The sequence below is a fragment of the Egretta garzetta genome, unplaced genomic scaffold, assembly GCF_000687185.1.
Source record: "Egretta garzetta isolate BGI_Z169 unplaced genomic scaffold, ASM68718v1 scaffold39, whole genome shotgun sequence".
NCBI classification, from domain to species: Eukaryota; Metazoa; Chordata; class Aves; order Pelecaniformes; family Ardeidae; genus Egretta; species Egretta garzetta.
In genome coordinates, this window is record NW_009260945.1 from 1,891,067 (window position 1) to 1,911,096 (window position 20,030).

The 20,030-nt window shown below is 37.5% G+C and overlaps 1 protein-coding gene across 1 annotated transcript in view; it reads left to right on the forward strand.

The window, feature by feature from the left end:
- Positions 1 to 19,644, forward strand: part of CDYL2 (chromodomain Y like 2) — a 59,535-nt gene extending 39,891 nt beyond the window's left edge. Inside the window, exons 4-8 of the mRNA XM_009647200.2 lie at positions 2,488 to 2,705; positions 9,773 to 9,945; positions 14,527 to 14,737; positions 15,467 to 15,610; positions 17,862 to 19,644. Of these exons, the coding sequence (XP_009645495.1) occupies positions 2,488 to 2,705; positions 9,773 to 9,945; positions 14,527 to 14,737; positions 15,467 to 15,610; positions 17,862 to 18,020 (905 nt within the window). The 3' untranslated portion in view covers positions 18,021 to 19,644. The remainder of the gene's footprint in view (positions 1 to 2,487; positions 2,706 to 9,772; positions 9,946 to 14,526; positions 14,738 to 15,466; positions 15,611 to 17,861) is intronic.
- The last annotated feature ends 386 nt before the right edge of the window (positions 19,645 to 20,030 follow it).

Below are 20,030 nucleotides of genomic sequence, written 5' to 3' on the forward strand. Positions count from 1 at the left end.
TCTATTTATGTTCCTCTCATAGTTAATAATTTAGATCTTTCTTTCCTCTGGTTAAATTTCTGTCAGCTGGCATGCAGACAGTTAAAATATTTTTATAAGATCTATAGTTTCTAATATAATATTTAATTTACAAACTGAATACATTACTCAAGAATACAACAAAAAAATAAAATAAAATTACTACTATGAGGCTTTTTGTTGAGCTGGCTTATCTGTGTGAATTAATCTTCTACCATTCTCTTACCATCTCTATTTAGAATGGATGTGGCATAATCTTCAACACTAGGTAAATGATCAGTACAGTTAGTCTGACACATCTTCCATTCCATGTTCATTTGTGCCTCTGATTTTATAAGTTCTTTACATTTTGGGAGGAGATTTAACTCTTCACATCTTGGTATAGCTTATCGCTGAGTCAAGCAACATAGTACGGATTGAATAGATAAAAATGCAATATTTAAAAGTCTGCCTCAGTCAAATAATTAGTTTGTTTCAGTATATTATTCCCAATGCTATTATTTTTCCATTAGTAATTTCATAAGTTGATTTTCGTTTGTAAGAATAATGTCAAAATATATGCAGTAGCAAAACTTTATGAAAAAGAAGAAACGTGCCCTCAGAAATTATTCATAATTTTTAAAATTCAAGCACATGGTAATTTCTACACTTGTAGATAATTCGTGTCAAGAAAACAAATTTTAAATTCTGCTGGCTTCAAATGCTTTTTCTTCAAATTGATATAATTTGTCAGTGTTTGTATTGCGCCAGTTAAATGCTCTATTCAGTATAATATACGTGATACTTGAGATGGTATCTCTTAATTTAACAATGAAAAAGTTTTATGATTGACTGAAATAGCAGACTTTTTAACAAACATGCATTTCTGTGTGTAGATCTATGTGTACACACATGCACACATTACATGATGCAGCTAAATGAGGTACCAGTTAAATACTGTTAAGCCCTCTATATGTTTTAACATCACATTTAACTGCAGTGCATATACAGGCACGTCACACACTGTGAACAATTCCACAGGCCATTGCCTACTGAGAGGTACCAGACAGTTCAGTTGCCTACATAAACATCAAGTCGAAACATAGCTAATCCAAGATGAGGGTAAGTGATTGTGGTTTAGAGAGTAACGTGTTATGAATTCACCATTTAATTCTATTCCAACAGAGCATATTTAATTGGATAGTGGTCATTTAAACTACAACATTTAAATCTATGTTCTATTAGTCATGTCATCTGCCCTTTAAAAATTCCTGGCTCTTTGATACCAGAAGCTGGAACAGGTCAGCTTTGGCAGGAGTAAAGAACGGAACAAACAAAGGTGTTTTCGTTCAGCTCTTTCTTGGCCTTTCTTAAATATGGCGTATTGTGGGCTCACGTCTATTTAAACAAAAAGCAGATTTGGAAACTATTTCAGTGAACAGTGACTTTAATCTCTGTTCCTCAACAACCTGTCTCTGCTTTACTTTTAATGGCACTAGTGTGAAACAGCTGTAATTAGAAAAGGAGTACTGCATACAAAAAAAAAAAGATATTTTCAACATTCCGGCTCAGCATTGTTACCAATCGTAATACATTGCCTCTGAAAGAGGAACTGTAAGCATAAGCAAAGTAATAGTTTACAGTTCATATACAGTGTAAGTCAGAATAAACCGTCTTTTAAAATTGACGTACTATTACTCTCATCTATTTTTAAGGAGGATCTATATCTTTCTCGTCATAGTTCCCTTTTTCTCCTAGTGCTGGATACCCTCCAAAATGGCATCAGCATTAATATTTTCTACGTACAAAGTCCAATATTTGGACTATCCGTTGGTCAAAAGTCAATAATTATTGTTAGTATAAAATGTAATGAGCAGAAGTTTGGGATCAGAGCAAAGAGGATGGCTAACTGCTACTTCTAACGCTAAGCACGAGCAAGATGGAAGAGAATGCCGGTTGTGTCAGCTTAGTAAGAGCTCCCCTAACCTCCTGTCACACAGAGATGTGCAACAAGTGTCTATTCAGATTGTCATTTGAAACTGATGACTTTTTGGTCACCATAAAAGGAAGAAAATGTAACAGAAAAAATGAGGTTTGGACTAAACCTGTCATGTCAAGTTTTTCCAAAGCTGAATTAGAATTTTCCTATGAATTCAGAGATGTCCCCAAATTCATATGAAAGACTAGGATACAATTGCTTTCATCTTCAAAGCAGAACTGAATCCCAGTAAGAGTTCCAGTCCTACATGCTACAGTCCACTGGATCTAGAGGTTGTCTGATCAGAGAACAAAAAGTACTCCATGTTGCAACACAGAATAGTAAGAATGGCTTGAGGCCACATTTGACTAGCCAGGCATCTTTTTGATTTATCAAACTTAGCACATAGAGGCTATTGTAAATACCGAGCTATGTTTAAGCTAATAGAAAGTATAACTCCATTTCTTTGAAGGTATAGACATAATTATGCTTTGATTTTTTCCATCTGAAAGGTTCTTCTCTGGCCAATGGAAGCTTGAATCTACACAGCACTGTGAAAAGGAAACTAGATGGGGAGAAAGATTATGTCTTCGATAAGAGACTAAGATACAGCGTGCGTCAAAATGAAAGTAACTGCCGGTTCAGGGACATTGTAGTCCGGAAAGAAGATGGTTTCACCCATATTTTGCTGTCAAGTCAGACTTCAGATAACAATGCACTGACCCCAGAGGTAAGCATGTAGCCATAAAAGCCAAAGAAAGCCATCCTAATGTGTGGGTTATCTTGGAAACACTGCACTTGAACTGGATTTTATGTATTTTTATCCCAATTAATTATCATAAAAGAAGAAATACAGAGTTCAGGTATATCTAACTTTTTCATGCTTGGGATTCCTATCAAAAAGAATGCAATGGAAATTAATTTTTAATTTACATATCTGAAACAGAAAATTAGAAGTAAAGAAAGGAATGGCAGAATCGGTATTTCCAGCAGGGAAGTTGTGTGAAGCAGTTGTTCACATGTTGAAGTTACTGATATTTACTATCCTTAGGAGAAATCAGGTCTCTCTCATTAATTTAAATAGTGCTGCAGTTGCTGCATACAGAGGAATTTCAGTCTATATCCTGAAACAGTAATTCTAAAATTATATCTGGATCCCTAATTGCTTTTTCTCTGAATCACTTTATGAGTCCTTATTTATGAAATCTTAACCAATTAGGGGCTCTATTCTCAGCTGAATTGCATAAAGTTGTACAACATCTAAATGATATTAATGAATTCCCTTTTTCCAAATTGTTGTTATACACTTGGACTTGTAGCTTGTACTACTCCAATACGTATATTGGTCATTGGAAGGCCTAAGAAGCTCTTCCTTCCATTCCCTGTGATCCCAGCATAGCGGGCAGCAATGCCCTGGTATTCCCATGTCAGAACAAAAGGGGTGTCCGTAAATGCCTCCATCAGGGTGCGTGTCCTGGAGAGCAGAGAACACGCTTGAGCCCTGTTCCACATGGGCGGTAATGGCCTGATGGAAGGGGGTTACCTTAGATCAGAGAGGAAACGGCAGGAGCTGCCTCCCAGCACCAGTTTTGCCTGCCGGAGCATTCTGCAAGCAAGGCTCCTCCATGAGCCGCGCGCAGTGTGGCAGATCCCTACCTTTGCTACCCTCCAGACACACCAGTGCCACTCTGATTTATACAATAACTTCAAGATAAGAGTTTATGAAATAGCAGCTTGGGTACCATTTGAGGGAAAAGTAGATGGTAGCTTTGAGGAATTACTTTATTCAACACAAAACCAAATAACTTTGAAAATAATTACTTACGAGCTTCAGATAAAACCACTGGCAGGGATGATGGGCTCTAAATTTGACTCCCCTTCCCAAATGCACACCCACGCATGGATATTACAACACAGAATGATGATAAATAGTTAAAACTGCTGGTACATACATTTATCACTCCCAGTTTTTAAACTGTGTGATATTTAAAAGGACTATCTTGGTAATTAACACAGAACACCAAACACCTGCTTTTAATACTAATTCCTTAAAATGCATTAGATTGCATCAAATCCATCGTTCCATCCATGTATTAATTACCACTAATTGACACTGCAGGTAATTTAAACGAAGAGCTCAAGGGCCTAAAAAAGTATGAAATGAAGGATTTGCTGTGTTCAGGCTGAACAGACATACCTTTACGTTGCTGGCTGTGCCGTTCCACATCGGCAGTGTTCAAATGCTCTAACCAGTGAATTAATTCAGGCTCTTCAGGTCTGCCGAACCAATCCATTTCATTCTTTGAAAATTTTCAATATGCCGGGAACCCACCTCTGTGGAAGAATAAATGATAAGCATGTAATCGTAGTCCTCTTCTTGCATCACCGGCATAGACTACAGAACCTTTATTGAAGCCCTCTCAAAAACCAGGAAAACATTTTAGAAAACTACTTTACTGACCAGGATCTGGATGGTCAGGAATTAATCAAGGTAATGAGGTCTCCACATTGAGATTGTCTGTTTAAAACTCATCCAGGCTGAGAGCAATTGAAAACTCTTGCTCTCTGAAGGCTGCTTGCTGGCAAACATGAAACGACTTCTTTGGCCTCGGTCCAGGCTGCAGCCCACGATCATTCACACCACAAAATCCAGCACCTCCAATATTGGCAATTCCACATCCCTGCTGGCAATTACAACAAAAATCCAAGGAACTGAAAGGAGGAATGTGTTGAATGCCTCGTCCCTACAGTTTGTCACCTGTAGCCATAGCTGAGACAAACTGACAAAGTGTTTTAGGTGCATTTACAAGGCTTTCAGTTTTGACATCTTTTATCACTAGTGAATAAAAAGTACAAACACAAAATTCCTACAAAATGAAGAAAGTATGTTTCATTTTGTCAAAAGAAACACTAACTTCAAGCTTTATTAGACATTCAGTAAATTATGTTTGCCAAATAGTAAATGATTAATTTACTCAGAGCAGGTCTACTTGGTGCGGTTAGAATAGTGCTCTGGTTATTCTTGGCCTTCTATGTTAGGAAGAAAGAAAAGGTGTGCACTGCCCACAGTCATTATAAAATTAAGCTTATACAAAACCATTCTCACCCCAAAACAACCCTGCTTCCCTTTGTGCTTTATCTTCAGATGAAATTTAATAGTTTTGTTCAACCACTGGCCTCTGCTACTTATGCCAATTTAATTAAAATAATGAAGAACTCATTTATTTAAAAAAAATATAAATAAATAAATAAGAAAAAGTAAAGTTTAGAGGAGTCTGCCTGAATCTTCACCCTATGTTTTTGGTGACCACATCACACCTGTGGGTTTGCACAGGTGATTTTAGAATGAAATGTGCCGATGCTCCTTCCAGCAGCATTTGCGCTGATTGAAGTTGGCTCAGTGCCACTTTAGTAATTGAGTTTTTTTCTACAAAATGTTCAGGGCACTACAGAAATTCTTTCTTATGTTTTACAAGACCTTATAAAACTTCCAAGCCAGTGTCATGAAACAGCACAGCTTGTTTTTATTTCAGGGACTTAGGCTTGCTACTTTTTAAATTAATTTTTAAAATAGGTATGTAAAATATTTCATCATTATAAATTCCATTAGGGCATTTTCTCTCAGGGGTCTTTTGCTGCTTCTGAAGTTCTTTCTCCAATGATGATGTTGCTGTTTTAACTCAGCACATTTCAAGGATCCAAATTCTGTTTCAGACTGAAGATTAAATGGATCCCTTCACTGGTTTTACTTTACACTATTAATAGAGCTAGGAATTAATATTCCCCTGCATTAAAAGCAACGCATACCCTAAAGAACTAATGTTTTCATTGAAGACTGATGTAACTACCTCAAATACACTTCTCATACAAAACAATCAGGTTTCAAATTCATAGCCATGAGAATTACAGGGTTTGAAGTTCTACCAGGTGAATTTTGGAGCACTGGTTTGCCTTCACGTTTCCTTACTTACAACTTTTGCTGATTTAAGAAAAAAAAAAACCAAAAAAACCAGGCAGGTACAAGTTTACTGTTATCTGTATTTTTGCTCTCATACAAAGACAAATTGTTTTTTCAGCCAGTACTTCTGCCTGAAGCCAGCCTTATAGGTTCCTAAGTCCTTTATTTATTAAACAGAAAGGACTCGGAATCTGTTTGCACAGAGTCAGTAAGTAACAAAAAGTGTATTTATGTAAAAAGGTACGATTGTGGGAGAGGTTCTAAGAACAACTGAATGACTTTAAAATTTTGGGTTACTGTAATATTTACAGAATATTTACCTTTAAGAATATCAACAGTGAATCCTTAGAGATTCGGAGAAGTTAACATTTTAAACTAGTATTTCTGTTTATATGAACAAGAGACTTCTGTTCAAGATACTTTGTATAATTACAGTGATAAATTCCCAGCTTCCTGATTTCCCCAGAATGGAAGCAGTATTGAAAGCAAAGGGCACCAAATGCCTTTTAAAAGTTCCTACATTCAGTGACAGGCATTAAAATAAGCTTCTAAGAAGTGCAGTGAAGTTTTTAAACATTTTATATTTATTTTGCAATATAAGGTGTCCTATTAAAGAACTAACCAACTTATTTTCTTGACAGGATTAAAAAAATAAGCAACTTCTGAGAAAGCGATAATTTTATTATATATTTGGGTTTCAATAAAATAGTTAGTGGAGCCTGGTCTAAATTTATAATCCAATAGATTTTCATAAGCAAAAGAACTGGCTCATGCTGTTTTATAAATACTTCCTCAGAAATTTTAGTCAAATGCGTGCAAATAAAAATATTGTCCCCACAACTGGAAATTAACTAAAAGACCATAAAAAAAGCTAATTAAAAAAAGCATGGAACTGGAGAATACTGCTATGGAGCCCTGCAAATAGTAATATTAGATCTGGTCCACTAGAGAAAGTAAAATTTAATTGGATAAATGCCATAGTTATACCAAAATGAGGGAAGGTTTAAAGACCATGGAAGGGAGAAAAAGAATATGGAATCTGACAAAGAAATGTAACTGGAGACACGTAGTATCTCTATATTTGCAAACTGAATCCACTACTGCATTACGTGGAAATTTGTACTTAAAACCAGACAGCAGTTCTGAACTAAGATTATATTTACTTCACAGTACTGCAGTTTAATAGACAGTCCTGTAAGCCTACAAACCATCTTTTTTATCTGTATTTTATTGTTAGTAGCTTTCCTATAATGATATAAACATCTGTAGAGAAATACCCATACCCAGATAATCAACGAGGAAACCCATGATGCCAAGGCATTTGGAAGCAACAGCGGGCAGCAGGTCGGCTACAGCAAGGGTGTGTGACAAGGTGACCAGGTGAATTTTGGACGGCACCAGGAAAGCAATCATGGCATGAAACAAGGGAGTGAGAATTGACACCAATATATTGGTGTATTCCAGTGAGCCTCCAAGCACCTTTCAATGATAAAGTTAATGACAAACTTACAGATATTTAAAAAAAAAAAATACTTTTTGGAGACTGAAAACACTGATATGTTATGGTTTCCTGGTTTCTGATAGTGTTTTCTTTTGCTAGAAACTAGTGGAGCAGTGGAACTAAATTTCTAATCCTGCTCAAAAATACTGTCCAAAATGCTGTCAAAGCCTTCCCATTTTCAGCTATATCTGAGAAATCAATTCCTAATAACAGACCTTTAATATCACTCTCTCCAAAACATTGAAAAAACAGTGATAGCACAATATTGCTTTTTCCTACAAGTAGTATAACCGTATAACCTCTGCTCAAAAGTTTAGTATAATTTTAGGTGGCTTTAGCCATCCAAATCAATGAGGGGTAAGATAAAAAAGAGGTTTGTAATGGTAATGTGTTTGAAGGGTAGCAGCGGTAACATCAGAGAGATGGTACATATGCAAATGTCACTGGAGGGAGGGGAACAGTAAAGAAACTTGCTGAATGGAGTATCATATCGTGGCATCACCTTTAAAGCAACACTCCTCATTGTATATAGAAATGTTTAACTGGGATTCTCTGATACTCTTTATACATCCTCCCTAAGAAAGCAGATTTTGAGAACATTTAAACTCAACTAAGAGGACAATCTTGCATTCACATGGAAGTGGGAAAATCAAAATACATATATTTTTTTTATTCCAACATATACCACCTTCTGAGGTTTCTTTTTTAACTTTGAACAGAGGTTTTAGGGGTTTTATGTCTTTGTTTACAAAACGTGTGGTTTTGCTACGCTTTTACCAACTGAGGGCTGAGACAGCCTCTGGGACTCTGAGAATAAACAGTACTTGTAATATCGCTGATAACATTTTCGTACCTGCACAAGAATTTCAAATACACTTCCAAATTCTGCTGCTTTTAATTACTTCACTGCCACCCACTGTCACCTACTCCGTATTAGAGGCGTTCTGAAGTGCACTGGTAAAAGTGAAACATCTGAAAGTTCACCACCTGCTTTCTCATGTCCCGGTCTCAGCAGCCCATAACAATCATTTTTATGCAAACACATATGGAAAGCAGGCAGGTAGCATCACACTGCATGGTTTGAATATACAAGTGCAAGCTTGGTCTCACAAGCGTCAGGATTTCTAATAAAAGTCTACCTAGAATGATATAAACAGATCTTCTGTTCTGTGTTTAGAGGCATTTCTTAAATAAGGCACTTCAGAGATCTAAAGAATTTTTGGAAACAGAAAGTAGTGAACAAAAATAAACACAAGCTCAAAAATCTTGGGTTTCTGTCACATGGAAACCATATTTAATCCCCCAACCACATTTTGCTGTCTTATACCTAAATTTACGCTAACAGCAAATCTTTCAAATACATAAGAGAAAAATGTGACTCAACAGGACCCTGTCTATAGGAAGTACTTTGACACGTGGGTATGTTTAAGCGTAGGAGGTGTCAGGCTAGATGAAACCATCACCCTCGAAATGAGGAGCAAGTCACTAAAGAGAAGGGAAGCTGAAATGGGTGAAATCAATTACAGCTTACAAAGCACGTTGAATTGTGACCAAACAAGAAGTTACCCATCAGAAATTTATGAAATAATAATTCCTTTTAAAAATCACTAGAAAAACAATTCTCTGCTCAGATGAAAGGCCATTTTCTTCCAATACCAGCAGCCTAATTCTACAGAGATTTTGGTTAGGTTTGATTTATGGTGCAATTAATAGCTTGATCCAGTTGTAAATCAGAGTCAAAATGTCTCTCTTTCAAGTGGCTTTTTTGCTCTAACTTTTGTAGACTTTCACTGACCACAGAAAAATGAATAATATATTTGTCATGTTGATGTATACAGTGTCCTCTTGTCCTGCTTTGCTCTGGTTGAAGTCATATAAACCAAAGTAGTTGAAGAACTTAAAACTGGGGTTTACAGATTTTGCTTACAACATGTTGAGGTTAATAGGCTATTGTTGTGCTAACCGTGTTACTGAGGATACAGTGATGTACACTGAATATACACGATGAAAACAAAAAAGTGATATTTGAAATTTTTGAATTGCGATCAAATAGCATAAGCTGGCTAGAATTTCCCATAGAATAAGAAAAGAACAGCCAAGTCCTAAAAAACTCTTTGAATTAGTAAGCATCAACAAAGCACTTCCAAATATAAAATATTTTGTAAACTCTCAGTGTTATCATTCAAGGTATATTAAAATTATATAAATATATATAATTGATGTAAGTATTAATAGTGCCCAAAATTTAAGTCTCTCAAAATCAATAAGGTTTGTAAAACTAGGGAAATGATATTGCAACGGCATGCATGTCGAATTGTTTACTTTTCTTTATCCACAGATCATGAAGGAAGTTCGGAGAGCATTGTGCAATGCATCAGCTGATGACAGTAAACTCTTACTTCTCAGCGCAGTGGGAAGTGTATTCTGTAGTGGCCTAGATTACTCATATTTAATTGGCAGGTTATCCAATGACAGAAGAAAGGAAAGCACTAGGATTGCAGAAGCTATAAGGTGACCCAAGCTTACCTATGATCTCTAAATTATGAAATGCAGTGTGTGATTTTAAAGATATTTTTCAGGTCCAAAAATGTTGTATATTTAAGTGTTGATTGCATTCTAATTATAGTCCTACAAATTTGTTTAGTAAGAAGAACCTTGGACCTTTCCTTATTAGAAAAGAAAGCACATTTACTCCGGTGCTAATATCCATAGGGATTTTTTTATTCCAATTCTCTGTATTTAATATTTCAAATCATTCCTCCAAATTCACATACAACTTTGTTGTTGTTTTTCCAAATTAGCTATTGCTTCATGTTCTAAAGTGGTTCCTGAAAGACAGATATTTTACTTGTGTTACTGTTCATCATTTTAATGAATTTCAGTACAAATGGCAATCCATGGCTTACTCATATTCTGTTGAAATAGCAGTCTGCCACTGTATTTCAGAACCTTATTAGAAGGGTCTCCACTCTCTTTCTTAAACTTAAATTACTTAATATATATGTAAATGTAGTTTTATTTTCATAACTAAAATGTGACTTTCCATATATATATCACATTACCTTAATAGAAATCCAGGGTTTATGACATGCAGTCTACAAATCAATCTGCACAATACATCACCAAATATTTTCATTATCCACAAGGTGTACTTTATACATACTTGGCAGATCTTCTAGTCTAAATCAACATTACTCCACTAAAGCCAATGGTATTTCACCAGTCTGTACCAGGAGAGGGTTTGGTCCCTTTTTTGCCCCCCACTTCCTACAAATAAATATTATTCTTCTGAGAGCTTTGAAACTTTTTGCAATAATTCTATGAAGGAATATTAAAGAATTTGGTTTACAACAGCTCTGTATTTTGGATATATTAGTATAACATAAGATCAGGTTTAGTTATTACATGACATGTATTAACCACCAATTATCTTGGTTACAACTACTGCAGATCAGTTTGGATCCTCAGTTTAATACTTTTGAAATTCTCGAAGTAGTAATTATTCTGAAAGAATTTAAAATGTACTTCTTTAATATAATAATTTATGACGTTTTTAAGACGCTAGCTATGCTTGAGTATCATGTAGCGATATTTAAAAAAAGAAAAACTCTTTGAAGGACACATCCTTATTTCTTTTTTTTAATGTGAGGGATTTTTAATAATGTGGAACCAAAAAAAAGGCAAGGGAAGAAAATCGCTATTCTTGTTTAAAAGCACAAGCACACTCACACTCTATTAGAAGATACAAATTTAATATTATTCCTGTAAATATTCTGTAGATAGGTATTGTTATATATGTACACATTTATCTACACACATTTAATACACAGGTATACTTACCAATTCAACACTCAAATGAGTATTAGCCAGACTATGACACTCAGTTTTTCCATCCTTGGCCTCACAGAACACTCTTGAAACACTGGTACAATGTACTGCTCCTTGTCAAGAATGTCTGCTTCAGGCCCACTGGAAATAGATTTTTATTGTACTTCTGGAAACAATACACTACGTTTTCCATTTAGCACTCTCTGTGCTTTCTGTGAACAAAGGACTCAACTCATGGAAAATATACTGTAATAAGAGTAGAAAAAAATGTACACTTTGCTTTTTCAGTGGTTAGGATGTCCTAAAACACATTAACGGATCTCCGCCTCCACTGCTTTACATCAAGTTAGACTTGTATCAAAATGAAATTAAAATCTTGATTACCATGTGTTTCCACTTTCTTTCATATACTGATCCCAAGTTAAAACGGGAGCTTAAATACCCATCAAGTCTCATCTCACATGAAAGATTTATTCGTTTGGCCCCTGTCCTCATCCACTGCCTTCGGGGCTTGCAACTCACAGGCGTGTGTCCGGCATTGCACTCCTGGAGCAGGGAAAAGGCAGACAGACAGACTGCACTGCAGCTGTGCCTATGTGGCCTACAGAGCCCTGCAACTGAACGACTTGTTGGAAGGCATTCCCAGCACCAGTCCCCCAGCATCAGTCGGGCATCATTATGTGACCTGATACATAAAATTCTGGGTGTGCTCAGAAGGAAAAAAAGGATGACTTAACTTGTTCAACCTCTTTGTAGCCTTTGACGTACCTAGGAGCCCTGACCTGCAGCAAGACCTCTGCAACGACGCAGAGGTATCTGAGCATCCCAAAGTGTATTTGATGGTCAACTTCCCAGATATCCTCTAGCACGTGACACTTTTCCCTATCTTTGAGCTTGTGGCTCTACTGCGCGATAACAATTACAATTTTAGTTCCATTTCAAAGACTGCCTTAAATTGAAACAAGAATCTTCTAGCCCAGAAAGTACATGTGTGAACTTATGGTTCAGAGACATAGGAACATGCCAGGTTCTGGGTACAAAGACGACTCACTGAAACAAATAACGTACCAAACAGGGAACACAGAGAAGTGGAGTGCTGGACACTGCAACTTCTGTAGACCAAATGAAGGCTTTTATCCCCCTTGTAAGCTCCCAATACTGTAGCCTTCCACTTCATCCCATAGGTGGCATGTTCCATACCCATCAATTGTACCATCCTCTATGCTCCCCATCCTTCCCTCTTGACAGAGGCTCATCACGTCTTCTCAATGTTCTGTTCCAGTTTCTCCCCATCTCCAGGTTCTCCCTTCCTTGCACACTCACGTGAAGATTTCACATTTCCTTCAGCCCTTACCCTCCATTAATGTGTTCTGCTTTGTTCTTCCTCCCCATCATGTAACCATTTCCTCTTCATATCCCTAATTGCTTTTCCCTATTCACTTCCAGTCACATTTATCACCACATGCTTCCTGCTTTTCTCCACAACACTCTTTTCTTCTGCCTCCACATGGTCCTCAGATCTGCTGCCACCATTTATCCATAGTTTGTTCTTTTTACCTATCATTTGTCACATCCCTGTTCCCATCTGTAGTCCTGCTTGGAAGGCTTACTTGCTTAACTACTAAGGTTCTGGAATTAATCAGGTGCAGTGATCCACAGTCATTACTCAACCATAAACAACCGAAGAAATAATGAGATAAGGGAATAGCATTGCTTCTGCAATCAAAAATGAACCACAACTCTCCTTAACCCTGCTTTCCTCTAGAAAGAAATGGTCTTGAACAGACAAATGTGATGTTCCTTATTTCACTCTCTTCATCTTGCCACTGATCTTCTCTTTTATTACTCACTGTGTGAACAGAACTGCATCAATTCCCACGATTCTCTATGTTCCCAGGGTCAAAAATCAACTCCTTACTAGATAGCCTGAAAAAACAGAACTCATTCATTGAACATTTAATGCTGGGTCACCTCAGACTCTTAATTTTCATTTAAAATATAGCCGATGCCCTTGCACTTCAGTCCAATAAAATACTGATCTTCAGTGTATTTTCCGGTTTTTGTCAAATCAGCACTCTAACCTGCAAGGCACATCTCCTGTTCGCAGGTACAGAAGTCTAGGTCTTTTTGACCTCAGTGGGAGAGCTGCAACTCATCAAAGGGCACATTCGACAAAGTGTTCTTTCCTAAAATCTGTCAGCAAAGATGCACTCTGGATCTAATAAATACCCAGTGCAGCAACAGAATCTCCCTCTTCTGTTTTGAATTTGATTTATACATGTCTCTTTTCTCAAGTAATTGAGCATATCGTTTGCCTCCATATACCTGCTGTGCACTGAGCTGCTGGAGCCCATAATTTGCCCACAATTACACTCATGCTTTTTCCTAATTGGTGTACAGGCCGTTCCATTCAACAGATGTCTTTCCACAGTTGCTGGTAGGTAACTTACTTAAAATATCTCCTCATTGCACAGAATTTAACATGTTCTAGTTCATTCATCCAGATGAATCCAATGAATCCAATTCTCCATTATTTCCCATCACTTCACTTTTACTGTTGTAGTCAGGCAAGGGCATCTACTTTGTTATGTCTTTGCCGAAGACATTTGCAATGAAGACCCAACAGATCTCTCACCTAATTCTTCCCCTGTTCAAACATTTCTCTGTTTCTCTGACTCCCCTTTGTGGGTCTTGCTCTTTCTGCTGGTGTGCCATAAACATTTACTATCTTCCAGTCCATTGTTGGGACTTGCAGTAACCTTTGACATAGGATCTTAAGACAACTTTTTGAAAAAAATAAATATTCAGCAATCCACCTGTGAGTTTGCTGTCTTTTACACTATAATGTGTTCATCAGGTTAGCCAAACCAGATCATCAGCATCCATACTAGCCATTGTGGAGCAAACAGAGAAGCACAATGTGTACAAACTCATGAGTTACTGGTCCAGAAGTAAAACTAAACCTAACCAAAGCACTCTGCATAAAGTACAACAGTCAGAGCATTCCAATTCATCAGTTCACATACAACGTATACAAAACTATTTAATATCCCAGGTACTCAGACAGATTAAATAACTATGAGCAAAATTTTCCATGTGCAAACTAAAAAGTATCTTGCAATTCTGACCTCATAAAACTGGTCCATGGCATTTATTGTGTTCACCTGTGGTTCTAATTTGTTTTCAGATTAAGTACTTTAAGCTTGGGTGTTTATCTAAGTGTTACTTCTGTATTCAAGATCTTTCTCTTATTTTTTATTTTAGGGATTTTGTAAAAGCTTTTATTCAATTTAAGAAGCCAATTGTGGTTGCTATCAACGGCCCTGCTCTTGGGTTAGGAGCTTCTATTTTACCACTATGTGATATCGTTTGGGCAAGTGAGAAGGCATGGTTTCAGACACCATATGCAACAATCCGACTCACTCCAGCTGGCTGCTCATCATACACATTCCCACAAATTCTGGGTGTTGCACTGGTAAGGTTTTCCACCTCAAATTGCTGAAGAACCTGTCTTAAATACATGCTCTTCTTTCTCTCTTTAAAAAGTAAACTAGAAAACAACTGTTTCTCTTAATTGTCCTGAATGGAAATGAAATCTGTGGAAAGTTCATCTAATCCCTACCCATTTCTTGTCACAAAATGACCTCAGAATTCACTATATTACCCATGCTGTACACAAGAAAGATTGAACACAGGTTGAAAAACCAAAGATTGTTAAGATCATGGTAGAAAAGGGAAGAAACACACTATCAGAATAATGTTGCAGAGTACCTGTCTGTATTGTGTTAGGACTGTGCAGTAACAGAGCAAGATACTGCTCTCTAAACCCAACCTGTACGATTTCCAGTAAGGTTGCTTAGTTTTTACCAGTATAACAAAGCAGAATTTACCCCACAAAGTATTTCATACTAGGTTCCATGACTCTTGGCACAGTATCACTGTATCACTGACAGTTACTCTTGTAAAATCAGCAACGCAGATTGATCATGCATGCCAGCGCATTTCTCTTAAATGAAACCCATGCTGTGCTCTGGCCACCTGCACAATCTTTAAATAGCTACCGAAACTCCGTTTTAAGTATTTTGCAGTATGGAAAGATACAGGAGACCGTTTGTAAATTTAATCTTGAAAGCAGCAGGCAAGTATGGAAAAATTTTTAAGGCAATCATAACCCAAGATCACAAGTAAACTTTTGGTTTCACAGGCAAATGAAATGTTGTTCTGTGGGAGAAAACTGACAGCACAGGAAGCCTGCAGCAGAGGATTAGTGTCACAAGTATTTTGGCCAACAACATTTAGCCAAGAAGTGATGCTACGAGTGAAGGAAATGGCATCCTGCAGCGCAGTGGTAAGAAATCAAACTCCTTTGTGCTAAAATTACATTTCACAGAGGCAAGGTGTGCTCCCAGGGCTCACCACATAGTGGGTCCTCCGTTTCCACCACCATACCTGTGAAAGAGAGCTAACAACAGAAAATCTGGATTGGGATCAGCGAACTTGTGGAGTTTCCCACTTTTCAGTGGCAGGGAGGGTTGTTTGCTTTCCCCATCTTCACTTTCATTCAGTATGAGTGGAACCTCCTTGCCCCAGATTTTGAAAAGGGATTTTAGCATAGGTTTCCTTCATGAAGGTGGAAGAGTCTGAAACTGTGCAACTGTACTGGGAAGTCTCTGTAGGGCCAGTAAGAAAATATATTTGCCTTTCACGTTGTCCTGGCCTACTATGTTTCAGCTGACTCTGCCTTCTTTTCTGCACCTGCATAGTTCCTGATTCTGCAAAATGTTCTACACAGTGCACCAGAAGGGTAGGATACTGCCAAGCTAACCTCTGCTGTGAAGGAGAGGTGAGATCCAGACACAGAGGGATTTGAACACAGTCTGGTCACAGTGTATTATAACTTTCCTTTTATGTACATAAAAGTTGAAAGAAAATCCTTTCCTATTTTTACCTCCTAAGGTTTTTTCCCTTCAGGCAGATATACTCCTATTCTGGGCACATCTTTGTTTAAAAAAAAATGCAGTGAAGAAAGTGATACTGGCTGCAATAAAACTGCACTAAATAAAGTGCAAATTGTTGCAGTTTCTTGCTATACTTCCTATGCCTGAAACTGTCTTAGCATCCCTCAGTTTCATTTAAAAGAGCCGTTGTAAAAGAGAAGGCAGAGACACAGGAGATTTTTAATTAAATGAAGTGTAGATTAGATCTCATGAAAGGCATTCAGAATGAAACTCTCTGGAAATGTAGCATAAGCGTATTTGATCATGCTGATATAACATGTATTATATGAGTTCGGAAAACCTCTGGACCTTACTGTGAATTCTTCTTTCCCTCACTGTTACTGGCTGCCAGTGAAATTTTGTCTTGAGATCTGTTAGGAAGACTGGTGCTAACTTGTGGACAAAGATGAGAGTTAAAATTGCTCTCTGAGATCCTAAATGCAGATCAGGCTGAAGTCACAAAAATAATGAATATGATGAGCTCATACAAGTTCACAGTGGATACTTGTTCACAGACCAAAAAAAAATACACAGGCCCAATGATTTGTAATTAACACCATTAAGTTGAGTTAAAGAGAAATGCTATTTTGGAATAGCAGTGTTGCAACCTAAAACAGAGAGCAACCGGGCTTAACACGCAGGTGTTGACAAAGCTGAGCGGAGGGCATACATCTCCCTTATCATAAAAACTTCATTAGTTTACATCATTGTCTTCTGCCCCCCAAAATCACTAATCTATGAATTATTAATGTTTTGTTTGACTAGTTGGGTTCCTTGTGAGATACATACTGGTGTTATACATTTCAAAAAGAATTTTGAAGGCGGCAATCTCAATATGTCTAAAAATGGGCCTAGGAAAAAAAAGAGAGGAACTATAGGAGCAACCATGGACCTGCTGTTCTTGCCTTTAAGAACTTAGAGCGATTACTAAAGGCTTGAGATTGGGCTTTCCATTGTAAAAACCTTAGGTGGTTTTTTATGACTGCTTGTATATGGTAAGCAAATCTAACTCCAGAACACAGAGGGTGCTTGTTTTGCTTAACACCCTTCTTTTATAAAATATTTCGCTTTTATAAAAATGTCAGTAAATAAACTTTAAAAAATAGGTGCAGTAAGGCCCCTTCCTTTTCATTTCTGTTTTGATAAGGAAATGACGCATGAAGGGAAAATTGCTAAAGATGATGGACATCCAAACTTGGGTTTCCAACCTCTACAACCTTAAAGATTACCTTTGAGAAAACAAGTAGCCAGTATATCACGCCTCACTCATTTTCATTTCAAGGGATCATGTTTTCAACAGGAGGGAGTTCAGCTCCTTCTAGTGCTTCATGGCAGACCTTCAATAAACTAAGCTACTTCAGAATCCCTCATTCCTTTTAAAAATGTCGGCACTAAGGCATAAACCTCAGAAGTCCTTAATTCTTAAAGATGCTGACTATCAGCAAGTGGAGTTAGGGCTGTAAATCACATCTAATTTCTGTGCCCAAAGGAGTTACTTAGATTGTAAAACAGAGTTAGTAGTGTAAAAATGCTGTTCACGCCATTATCCATAATAATTTTGTCAGATTCAAAATAAAATGCTGAGAGATGTTTTGGCTTTAGGTATTGGAAGAGTCCAAATGTCTCGTGAGGAGCTTCCTGAAATCCGGACTTGAAGATGTGAATGAGAAAGAGTGTCAGATGTTAAAACAGCTGTGGAGTTCTTCCAAAGGACTGGATTCATTATTCAGCTACTTGCAAGACAAAATCTACGAAGTCTGATGTCTTGGCCTAACTCGAAGAGAAAATGCTCCGCTTGTGAACAGAGTCAAACATTACCTGTGTTTGAAAAGCAGAGGCAATGCATCATTGAGGAATTTGTGACAGTGTACCCTAATACATATGGTTGTGTCGATTTCCTTGTGAGCTACACAGCTGCTTGTAGCTGGTTTGATTTTGTGTAACCGAGACGTAGGCAGGCTTGTTCCGTGCACATAATCTCTACAGAGGGCTGCATCTTTCACGTGCTCATCCAGATAAAAGTATACATTCCATGTGCTGAGAAGCACCACTGAGGCCCAATAAGGCACACCATCTGTAATGGTTTATTTTGTCTGTCCTTCTTAACTTATTCTTGCTGTTGCAACACATCTGGGCTGACATAGAGGGCTCAACCTAAGAACTGGGTCAGCACGATATTTTGTAGACCCAAACTCCATACTTTAGATATATTTTAATTATTTTTTTCTAAGTTCTAACAGTGTAATGGAAAAATCTGATAATTTATATGTATAATATGTAAAGTTAGTTTTGCAAAAACTACTAGGATTTTTTTCTTTGTTGAATTTATTTAACTTATTTATTTTGTGTTCATATTCAGCTGTTTATTGATCACAGATCTTATTTTCATACATCCCTTGACTGAATTAATGGCATCACATGAGAATGCAGACACATTTTTAGCAGCAAATTGTGTAGAAAGATAAAGAATATATAGAAAACACACATAACGCTGTGGGCAGTAAAAGAAACAGCCACGTGCATGCTCCTCTATGTGCAAAATCGTACAGAAAATGTCTGAAATAATAGATTCATTTGCCTGGATTAAGGGAAAAAAGTGGATTCTGAAATAGCGAGTCCCCCCTAAGTCTCTCTTCACTTTCTGCCTTCTTGAGGAGCATTGAAGGGCTCGCCAACAAGATGCTTTATTTAAGTTTACTATATTCCTGTTAGCCGGATGTCAGTAACAGGGTGAGTGGTGCCGTTATGTGGCATCGTACTGTTTTTCAGGTTTAAACATCCCCTTTTGGTCTGAAGTCTAAAAGCAAATCCTTATGAGCCTTAGTCTAGTTGCCTGATTCCTCAGGTGTGAGATAATTTCTGCTCTGGAGGCCTTTGGGTGTGGGCCAACAGTTTATACAAGGTGCTAGGTATTGAACTAAGTGGAGGGGGAGATTTTGTTTTGCTATTCCCAGCTCTCCACATCTGGCCACCCCACCACCTGGTACAAGAACTTAATGGCTATCCATAAAAGCAGTCCACAATAAATGACAAAACTCCAATCTGCTAGTTTAGAATGTGATCCCAGTACTTTTCAGTGACACTGACTGACTTGTGAACACTGGATCGCTCCCATTTCTTCCTTGCTAGTAAGGCAATTAATATGGAAATAACACAAGCATGCTCTGTGACTTCACCTGCCATTTTAGTATGCCCGAATTAAAACCTCTTGAAGCAGAAGCTTTGCACATTCGTTTGCTTTGTAATTTGTGCACTTGCTCTCCATCCTTGAGCTCAGTGACTTGGTTGTGGTTTAAACCTCTGCAAATGAGGCTGCTAGCTATTTTCCCTCCCCGTATTTCCATGAAGAGTTTCAACAAAGCCTTTGTAAAGTTAACGAACAGTTGATTATAGCAAACGGTAGCCTTCAACACATTAATATAACATTTCTTTGTCCAAAAATAATTAAAAGTCCTGTTTCTATGGCCTAATTGTACCACTGAATTGTAAAGAAATCATTAGCCTAAAGGCAGAAGTTCTCATGGAAATTCTTCACTAAAAAGACAAAATCTGGCTTCTAATTAGCCTGTTTTAAATGCTTTCAGAAAAACTTAGGAAAACAACTTCTTTTTACATCTCTGAAACAGAACTGTTTCCATAACCAATCGAAGCGATAGATGCACCACTTGTTTTCTACTAACATTTGCTTATTTCCAAAACCTGCCAGCAACGCCACAGAGCGCATGCGCAGAGACTTTGGTTGGGTCGAGGCCGCAGGAGCCCCTGCTATGC